This window comes from Phyllostomus discolor, chromosome X, assembly GCF_004126475.2.
Source record: "Phyllostomus discolor isolate MPI-MPIP mPhyDis1 chromosome X, mPhyDis1.pri.v3, whole genome shotgun sequence".
In the NCBI taxonomy this organism is placed as follows: Eukaryota; Metazoa; Chordata; class Mammalia; order Chiroptera; family Phyllostomidae; genus Phyllostomus; species Phyllostomus discolor.
This window is the reverse complement of record NC_050198.1, coordinates 35,925,716-35,935,500: the sequence shown is the minus strand read 5'-3', so window position 1 is coordinate 35,935,500 and position 9,785 is coordinate 35,925,716. Positions and strand designations below refer to the sequence as shown.

The window sequence follows — 9,785 nt, the reverse complement described above, 5'->3', positions numbered from 1 at the left end:
CCACCCACTCGAAATTCTTTCCTAGGCCTAAGTTGCCTCTGACCTTGTCTACCTCTCCCAGGTACCACCCAGGCCCTGAGAATATCATGGCCTCTGGAATTAATGAAAGAGCCTCTGCTTCCAGTGAAGAACACCTCAGCAACAAAAGCAGCTCTCAGTTTATGACCACCAGCAAAGAGCTGCCTTGCTCTGGTAGGGCCTTATTTTCTTTTTAATCCAATTCCCTGTGCAATAAACATTGTTCATTTACTGCTTATAGAGTCTACATGAGGTGAGAGGCAGTCTCTGTCTATAAGGCTGCCCCAGTGATTAGGGGTCTGGTAATCTAGGGATTATATGGTGATGGCTTTCTGGTGAGAACGGTCCCAGGAAATACTCCCTAAAACAGCACAAAGGTGGATCTCTGCCTGAGGGCCCTGTGCCCCAGCAGGAAGTGTAGCTGTGCGAATACCTTTAACCACACAAGGTGAATTTGGCACCTAGTTCATAGTGCTCCTTTGTACCTCAATTTCTGCGACCAACCCAGGCGATTTTATTGTCCACATTGATAACCTATGAACACCCTTGCCTCCCAGGCCATTGGCCCCTCATCTCCAGACATCATCTTCCCTCCCCTTTAACCACCCACTCCTTGAATGTTAGCATCACCCACAACTCTCCATTCTGTCTTCTGAAATACAATCATCCCACTGCCTGACTAGTCCCTAGTTCATCCTTTTCATTTTCTCAAAACCCCTTTCCAAACTCTTCAAATACTGCCTGATGTGTAGCAAGAACTTGGAATATTCTCTTAACATTTTGCCCTGTTCAAGGACCACTGAGATTACTGTCCACAAACCACTACACATATCCCAATCTGTTAAAATCTCATCTTCCTCCCCAAGCCTGCCGGGGTCCCAGAGCCCATCTCTCCCTTCACTGAGTACCTACAATGCGTCAGGCACCACTGACACAGTAATGAAGATACCAACTCATATACTCATGGCTCCTGGCCTTGTGTCCTTATTCCAGAACAAAAACCTTGGAATAAACCAACACTAACACTCATCTTGGTTTGTACAAGAATACAGAACACCTTGCCATGGGGAGGGGTCTCCCACAAACCATGGGCTACATTCTCTGTTGGGGCCTCCCCACTACAAGACATCCTGCCAGTCCCTTTCCAAGTCCTTTCTGGACCATTCTCCCAGGCCTTCCCTTCCCATCTTCTCAGGGACTGGGCTTCATGAGTCAGTCTTGAACATCTCTCTGTTGGCTCCTGCCTGCTGAAGGCTCTCTCTCCTTTCCCCAGAAAATCCCCACTTGTTCCTGTTATCTTCTTTCAGCTACCTACCTCTATCTCCTTCCTATCTCATCCCAATTTCTCAAAAGGAGTGTATTCTTGACGTACTCTCTCCTCTACCTCTGCTTTCTGCTCCAGACTTACCCATATCAGGGCTTTTCTTCAAAGTGTGTTCTTTGAGCCTACAAGCCCCATGCCTCCCCAACCCACCACAATCCTACCTGCCCTGTAGGCTAGAATGAGCCTCTACCTATCCCAGAAAGGCATGCTAATCTTGCTTCCTTGAATCCAACAATGTCACCTCAAAGTAAGCATACATGAGGTGGAGACTTTTCCCTTTTATTTAAAAATGTATCACTCAAATGTGACAGCCCACCCAAAAAAAAAAAAAAAGCAATAAACTCAGAAATGACAAATAGATTTAATGTAGAGTGTCAGCTTCAATTGATTGATAGTGGCTGCCTAGAGTGCTGTGTTGAGTACGTTTCTGAGGCTGCACCCTGGCATGAAGAGAAAGACAGCTGGGATTAGCAATATCTGAAAACACAAGTAAAAGAAAATTAGGAAGTCAATTGATATCCACCAAACAGGAAGGAATAAAATGTCAAAAGTAGTGTTTTCCCACACTCTCCGTTGGGTCCTTTGACCTTGGCCTTCCTATAACCACCCAGCTCAGAGCCCTGGCTGCCCTCACCAAATCTAAGTAGATACCTGAAATCTCACTTGTAGGAAAAACCACAGGCACCAGAGCTGCCACTGCCACTGGCACCAGCTCCACTGAGGCCAGCAAAGAGCCCAAATGTGAGAGTGGTGGTCAGGCTGCCACTGCCACCAAAACTGCCAGTGGCACTGGCGCCAGTGCTGGCACCACTACTCTCTTGGGCTTTGGCTTTAGCTTCAGCTCCAGCCTGGATCCTGGCTTTGGCCCAGGGTCCAATGTCAGCTTCATCCCAGTTGCAGGGCCCAGCAGCATTTTCAGAGCCAAGCCCAATGCCCATTCGAGCTCTGATCTCTGCTCTCGCCTTGGCTTCAGCTGCAGCCTCAGCTGCAGCCTTTATATCTGCTTCCATCGCCTCTCGGTACTGAGCTGCCCATTCCTTGGGATCCTTCTTTTGTACCTGAAACAGAAATAAGGACCCTCAGAAGGATGAGACTCTGAGAACTGAGTACCTACTGTATTCTAGGTAATATGCTACATGCTGTATACAATAGTAATACAATAAATACTTGTAGTAATTATGCACCTAATATTCCATCCACACCCTGACACTAGATATATGACTTCAGATATATCACTTAACAACTTCTCTGAGCCTGAGTTTTCTCATCTGCAGTAGGGCACCAACACATTAGTTGTAAGGATTAAATGAATCTGCTAAAGTGTTCAGCACATTAACAGAGGCTTCAGAATGTTCATATACAAGCTGTAAACTGCTTTGCACACAGCCAGCAATGGCCAATCCATGCTCTTAATATGCCAAGCTTAGGCAGCTCTCCAATTACCTTGCAAGCAAACTTGAGGACTTTCATCTTGCTGGTCTCATAGTAGGAGCGCAGGCCCCAGAAGAACTCATACTCAGGGGGATTGCTATTAGGGACCCGGGCATAGTCGAGGTACCTTGAAAAGAGAAGTTCAAAGCCTTTATGTCTCAGACCACCCATGGCCCACCCATGTATGGACTAGACAGGCCTCAGGTAGCAACCTACCCCATTAAATACTGCAGATTTTCTTCCAATATTGAGCCCTGTCCCATTGGTCCTGCCCAGCAGCCATGTAAAGGTACAGGGGGGGATACATGTAGGGTATGTTTGTCCACCATAAGGCCACAGGCTTGTGCCCCTTGTCACAATGACCCCTGGATTCCTGCCAGGTGTGTTGTAAACAGTGGGGCCACTGCTTCAGGCCCCCTGCTCTGAGCACACCCCACCACAGCGTCTTGTCCGTGGCCCGGCTGAGCCCTGGGACAGCCCACCATGGAAAGGGACTGTGAAGAGAAGAAACAGTCCACCAAGAGCAGCGTACTCCAGGTGCGCCCTCAACCCTGTGAGTTAGGAGGGCCGGGCTCCAGGCCTGAGTAGGCCCCTCACCAGCAAGGGCCATGCTCACACTTCCACTCTCTGAGTCAACACGTCTAGCAACTGAAAACGAAGATGGGGTGACAACACCTATTATTCAGGGTCATTATGAAAATGAGATGAGATATACATGTCAGGTCCCCAGCATAGTAGCTGACTGCCTACAGCTACTATTCTATGACATTTTTAAATTGAAATTAATTGCTATGAACCAAGGCATTAGGGCATGAATCTAAAAATGAATCTTTCATTTGCTACCGTGTAACCACAAGCAAATGACCACCACTCTGAGCCTCAGGTTCCTCACATATATAATGCTGGTGATGCAACCCCTTCCCCACTGCAGAATGGTTCTGAAGGCATATGTTATAGCACATGTAACAGATCAAGAAATACCTGTTGTTTCCTATCACCACCTTAAAAATGAGCTACCACCTGTATACACACATACAAGCACACATGCATCCATTATAGCTTCATCACTCAGTTCTAACACAGGCAAAATGTATGGCACATACCAACACCAGACAGACACTTACTTCTGCTTCACAAACTCATCAGTAATGAGCTTCTTCACATCCCCAAAAAGTGAGTGATGTATCCTGACAGCAGAGAAAAATAAATACATAAATAAATAAATAAAGTCAGGGTCACGACACTTCCCAGATGTGTGCAGAGGCATTTCCGACGTGGAGAGACAGGGGTTTCCAACACAAGAGGGAAGCACCATAGAAGCTGAAGAGAGACAGTAAGCTTAAGGGAGCAGAGAGGTCAGGACCACTTCCCCATCCACCCAGCTTAGAGCCATGGGCTCTCTACCCAGTCCAGCACCCCAGCCCGCTCCACCAGACCACCAGGCTGATGCAATCCTGTGACCATCCTCTCTTGCCAAAGGACAACATGGACAGCAAGCGCTGAGAGAGCCCAATCATACCCAGGGCGCAGCCCCAACTTGCGCAGCACCTCCCAGATGACAGCTGCAAGGGGGGCAGAGGAGACAGGGACAGGAAGTGAACACGTGAGTTCCAACAGTGGCCACCCATTCAGCTGCATGCCCAGCCACTCACCCTCACTGGACCGATTTCCATTCATGAAGATGATGCTAAGAAGCACCATGAGAAGACCCAGCTTCGGGGAGTCCTTGGTTCTAGGGGAACAATAGGACAAAGAGGTTTATGCCCCACAGCCATCTGCAAAAAAACACACCAGCCAGCCCACTAGGCTAGCCTCTCCCAGGTTCCTCAGGTATAGAAGAGTTCTGCCCAGTCTAGGCTTCAAGCTCTATGTGAACCTGGGCAAGACACTTAGACTCAGTCTCCTCCTCAGCAAAATGGGAAAAATCACATCCTCCCCTCCCCAGGTTGCCAAAGAGGATGGAAGAAATCCTAGCAACCTGGCATGACCCAGGCACTCAGTCAGTATGAGTCCCTTCTTTCTCTCCCAGAACCCTCAGCCATGAGCGAATTCCAGGCACAGCCCATTGGTGATCCTGCCCTTCGAGCATCATGAGCCACCCACACCACAAAGCCCTCCCTTGAGAACCACTCTCCCAAGGCTAGCAGGAAGAGACAAGCAAGGACAGGTCTGCTTTCCTGGGAAGCTTCCAGACAGACAACCTGACAGTAGGAATGCCCCATCCCAGGCTTCTACACCCTTCAGTCAATCATAATCAGGCACCACGTTTGTGTGCAGGGTTCCAACTACATGCGGGAGCTAGAACAGGGGCTTTTCAGGCCCCATCTTTCCTGACTCTCCAAGAGGGTGTGGGGAGAGAAGACAGGGATGGGGGAGTACCAGGGACAAAAGCAGAAGCCTCCCTCCCACCCCAGCCCTTCCCCAGCTTACGTTCCCAGTATGCCTGCATCAGTGGGCTCCAAGGTGCTGAGAAGAATGTACAAGTGGTCATTCTTATCAATTTCCTTCAATTGGATCCCAAACACCTGTGGATGTAAAGGAAAGCTTGTGAGATCATAGGATTCAGCTTCTTGGGCATCCCACAGCTCCCCATGTACCTAGGGATCTGTGTGTTTGAATGTATGTGAAATCAGTAGGATAAAGCATGTAAAGCACTTAGTTGTGAGGCCAGCACACAGCAAACAGGCAACAAATGTGCTATTGTTATCAACATCATCTTGTGATTAGTAGGAATCTAGGGAGGCTGTGGATGATGAATGGAAGGGAGAGGTAAACATCTGAAATACCTTCCAGGACATATTCAGCAGTGGACAGGAGTTAGGACTAAGTTGGGAGACTTAGGTCCTCGCTGTGTCCTTACCACTGAATTGTTCTGTGACTCTTAGCAAGTTTACGCACCTCCCTAGGCCACTGTCTTCCCATGTTCAGAGTGATGGAGCTAGCACAGTGAGTCTCTGTGGTCCCTCCCCAAAGGGACATGTACACCTTTGTTCAACTCAAGACTTCCCCATTACGTCCACCCCCAGGGCTGCCCCTTCACCTTCTCCAAGGAATAGCCTGCTCGTTCAATGATTTCAGGGTACACATCAGTGTATTCTTTGATGATGTCCTTCAGCATGTCTGCAAGGGGAGAGTGTTGCGAGCACCTGAGCTGAAGTGAAGCCAGGTGGTCCCCATACCCAAACTATACACCCTTTGCCAGCTCTGCTGTGGGTGACATAAGCAGGTTCTGAGCTAATGATCAGAAACACTAGCACTGCCAAATTAGAACTTTGGGAGGACAGAGGTAGGAGCATAAGAGCAAGTGCCCCCAACATATAGGGGAGAGGGCAATGGAGGGCAGTACTGGGGTTGGGAAGAGTTTGTAGGACTCTACCTGAGCGCTTGATGGGAATTTTTGTCTGGTCTTTAACCAACAGGTACTTCACCAACTCATTTGCCTGAGAGAGAAAGAAAAGTCATAAAGATCAAAATATGTTTGCAGAAGCTTTGAAAAGACAGCAGAGAAGAGGGCAGGCAAGGCAGTGGATAGCGTAGAGTGGAAAGGACTGGGTTCTTACCCTCCCTTGCAAAAGGGCCACATCTCGAGATGGTGGTGCTTCAGGCTCTTGGGATGACTGGAGCTTGGCAGCTCTGCGGCGAGCCTTGCCCCTACGGGCCTTAGGTGACCTCAAGGAGAGCAAAGCTCTCCGGGCCCAGGCAGCCAACCGAGTCCTTGATGCCCTACGGGCCCAAAATGCAATGGGACCCCTTGAAGCCCTGCGGGCCATTGAGGCCATTAGGGCCTTTGAGACCCTTCGACCACCTGTGGTTGCAGAAGCCTGACTCTGATCACTGCTGCCATCCTCTTCCCCATTCATATTCTTCACCTGCATCAACAGAGAGAAAGCACAACAGCACCAGATGAAGCCGATTATCCTTTTTCCTCATTCTATGTCTTCTAAAAACCTCCTCTAATCCAACTCCTGTAGTAACAACTTGATTCACTAGGTATTGGCCATGTTGAATATTGGGTTTGTCTTTCACTGGCTTTCAAGCAAGAGTTTCATCACAGAACCAGACCAGGAGCAACCCAAGGGTAGCGTGAGGCTTCTCCTCTTCCTGTTTCTACCACTGGCTCTGCTTGTACCAACCTGGACAAGCTCATTCCACCTGTCTGGGACTCTGCTTCCTTCTCTATGAAACTGGATTATTTTCAGGATTTAAAAGGTAACCTATATGAATGTGCTAACTCAAAACTTAACACACAGTAGTTACTATGTAAACATAAACCATATTACATTCAGATTACAACTATGTGTATTCTTGTCCCATCTCCCCAAAAATCTGTGAGCTCTCTAAAGACAAGAATTGCATCACATTCCTCTTAGTTTCCCCCACAGCCTTGATGAGCACAGGAAACTTTCTAAATGTTTGCAGAACAGATGAACCAACTAAGAGAAGAGGAACTGAAAGACAAGGATGGTTATTGCAGAAGTCTTACCTTTCGGGCTTTCTTGGCCTTGACCTTGGGCCGAGTATCCTGATTCTCCTGAGTCTGGGTAACTGTACCCTCAGGCTCAGATTCATCTGCTGGAGCCTGAGAGGCAGCAGCTTCTGTCTCCCCAGCCTTTGAACTGACTTTTGTATCAGCCACACAGCTAACCTTTTTGGTCTCAGTGGCAGGTACTGTCACAGCCTGAGGGTCAGCATTCTGTATCTTGGTGTCAGCTGCTGGACTCTTCTTTTCAGCTGGCAAAATCTGGGTATCAGTCAGCTTAGTGGTAGGTGAGCCCTTAGTGGCAGCTGCCTCCTGAGCTTCTGGGGTCTTTGAGACCTCTGTGGCCTTTGAGACCCCTGAGGCGTTTGACACCTTCAAAGCTTCTGAGACCTCTGGTGCCTTTGAAGCCTTTGGTGTCTCTGAGACCTCCAAGTTCTGCGTCACTGTCAATATGGTCTGCACCTTCAAGTCGCTTTCCTTTTCTGAAGTTTCAGCCTGCAAGAGAAAGCAGGGAAGCTCACAGAACTTATCTTCACCCACAACTGGGCAAATTGCTCCAAAATTCCAGGCTTTCATTTCTCTGACCTATATGAACTCCTCCTTTCAGCATGCTCTGACCACCTCAGCCCAACAAGGCCTCCCCTTCCTCTGAGTAGGAACTGATGGCAAAAGAGGGATGAACTTGCCCTCTCTCCTTCCTTCCTTCCTCCCTCTGCCGGGGTGGGGCACACCCAGGCAGGGAAGTCGATGGATAACGACAAGGATGGGACGGGAAGTGGGGCAGCAACTGGGGCTGGAGAGGAAAAGCAGCTAGGGAGAGGACAAAAGGAGGCTTTACCTGGAGACGGGTTGGACCCGTACCAATCTCGCTTGTGTCAGACATGTCTCAAGTTGGCCTGGCAAGAGCTGAGCCTGAAGGAGAGAAGGCCTGGGTCAATCCACAGCACGTCCTCTCTCCTATTCTGCCTTGAGTCTGATCCTTACCTTCACTTGGGTCCCAATCCCAAACCCCTCCCCCACCCCCAACGATTATGTTTTCAGATTCAGTAACCCACAGCGTCCAGGTCTCAATTCTCTGCAGCCGCACCCTCCTCTTCTCCAGGAAGATGTGCCAGCGCGGCAGCTCTGAGGACCCCGCCCCTTTTCCCAGTGCACCCACCCCCCAAAGCCGCAGGTCGACAGTGCGCACGCGCGTCCGCTCAAGGCCCATCTCAGCCCCGCCCGCTTTCCCAGCACAAGCCCTTTCTTTGAAGTCCACCGTGCACATGCGCATTCAGCAACTGGTCTGTCTCAGTGCGAGCCCCTCTGCACGCCTTTCAAGCAATCCATAGTACGCATGCTCAATAGTCGCGAGCTCAGTCCTGCACTCTTTTCCAATACACGCCTCTGTCCAGGTCCGCAAGAGCGTTAGGTCCCGCCCCCTCCCCATCAAGCCTCCTTTTCAAATTTTCTAGGCGTCCGGTGGTCTTGGCCCCTCCCCTACTCACACCCACCCAAGTCTACAGTACCGCCAGGGGCCGCCCTTTTTCGTAACACGCCCCCCTCCAAACAAGGGCAAAGCAAATCTTGGTTCTGCCCCTTCCCTAATACACCCCCTCCTCAAATCAGTATTGAGTTAATGATTCCATCTTGGGCCCAGCCAAACTGGGTCCAATCCCCTCCCTTCCCAGCCGGATAGATCCAGTATGATCCGGCCCTTTGGACAGGTTTCCTTTAGATCCCAGAGGGTGGGGCCGACCCCTACCAGGCTCTGATACACAGCTGAACCCCGTTGCTGCTCACCTCGTCCTCCTACTATAACGGGGTGCGTCCAATCCCTCCAAGCCCCTCCGAAACTCGGAGACTGCCCTCCCCCCTCCAGGCCGGAAGTGGTCCCGCCCCTTTCCGCCTCCCTAGGGGGCCTCGGTCTCTGCTAGTCTGCCCTTCCCCCGCTCCCTGCTCTTCGTTCCTTATACCCCCTCCGTATTCCCTCTGCGTTGCTTCCTGCTCCCTATTCCCCCAACACATTTCCTATTTACCCCACAGAATTTCCTATTCCCCTTCTTACATCCTCCTCCATGTTACCTATGCACCCCCTTCCCCAGTATTCCTTAACCCTTCTCTGCATCTCATATTTTCTTTTCTGGATCTCCACTTCCCCTCAGTATTCCCCTTCATATTCCCTGTCCGCCATCCAACATGCCTGTTTCCCCGTTTTTCTCCCCCTTCTCCGCTAGTCTCTGCTCCCTAGTCTGTACAGCCTACTATTCTCTAAGACCTCCTGGTTGCCTACATCCCACTCCAGGTCACCTCTTCCCCTGCTGCAGCGGTGCAGTCATAATTGCCCACCTGCCTGGCTACAGGTTGGAGGGGTCTGGAACCACTGTCTGGCTGCCAGGAAACCCCAATCTCAGCTTCCCTCACCTTGTCCTCGAGCGAGTCCTGGATTCGACTGCCCTCTCTCAGTCCCTCTCGAAGTCTCAGCCTCCTAGACTAGAGCAGCAGCCAGCCCAGCCCAGCCCAGCCCCTTTCCGCAGCCCCCTGCCACCCCCC

The 9,785-nt window shown here is 50.3% G+C and overlaps 1 protein-coding gene and 1 non-coding gene across 6 annotated transcripts; both read right to left on the bottom strand.

The window, feature by feature from the left end:
• Positions 1-1,684: 1,684 nt before the first annotated feature.
• LOC114504609 (melanoma-associated antigen D2) lies at positions 1,685-9,785 on the bottom strand. Of its 5 annotated transcripts, none has more exons than XM_028522332.2 (13): positions 9,657-9,785; positions 8,092-8,165; positions 7,257-7,748; positions 6,334-6,642; positions 6,150-6,213; positions 5,814-5,893; positions 5,204-5,298; positions 4,426-4,505; positions 4,293-4,335; positions 3,898-3,960; positions 2,786-2,900; positions 1,994-2,400; positions 1,685-1,782 (listed from the first exon to the last, which is right to left on the bottom strand). In XM_028522332.2, the coding sequence occupies exons 2-12, from the start codon at positions 8,134-8,136 to the stop codon at positions 2,002-2,004; spliced, it is 1,785 nt and encodes a 594-aa protein (XP_028378133.1). In that variant the 5' UTR covers positions 8,137-8,165; positions 9,657-9,785; the 3' UTR covers positions 1,685-1,782; positions 1,994-2,001. The 5 variants fall into 5 exon arrangements, with proteins under 5 accessions (XP_028378133.1, XP_028378131.1, XP_028378132.1 ...); XM_028522330.2 differs by having other exon boundaries at positions 1,685-1,819; positions 9,657-9,784; XM_028522331.2 differs by lacking the exon at positions 9,657-9,785 and adding an exon at positions 9,036-9,172 and having other exon boundaries at positions 1,685-1,819.
• LOC114505892 lies at positions 3,077-3,208 on the bottom strand. The gene has a single exon (XR_003685343.1). It is a non-coding gene; the product is annotated as a small nucleolar RNA SNORA11 (small nucleolar RNA).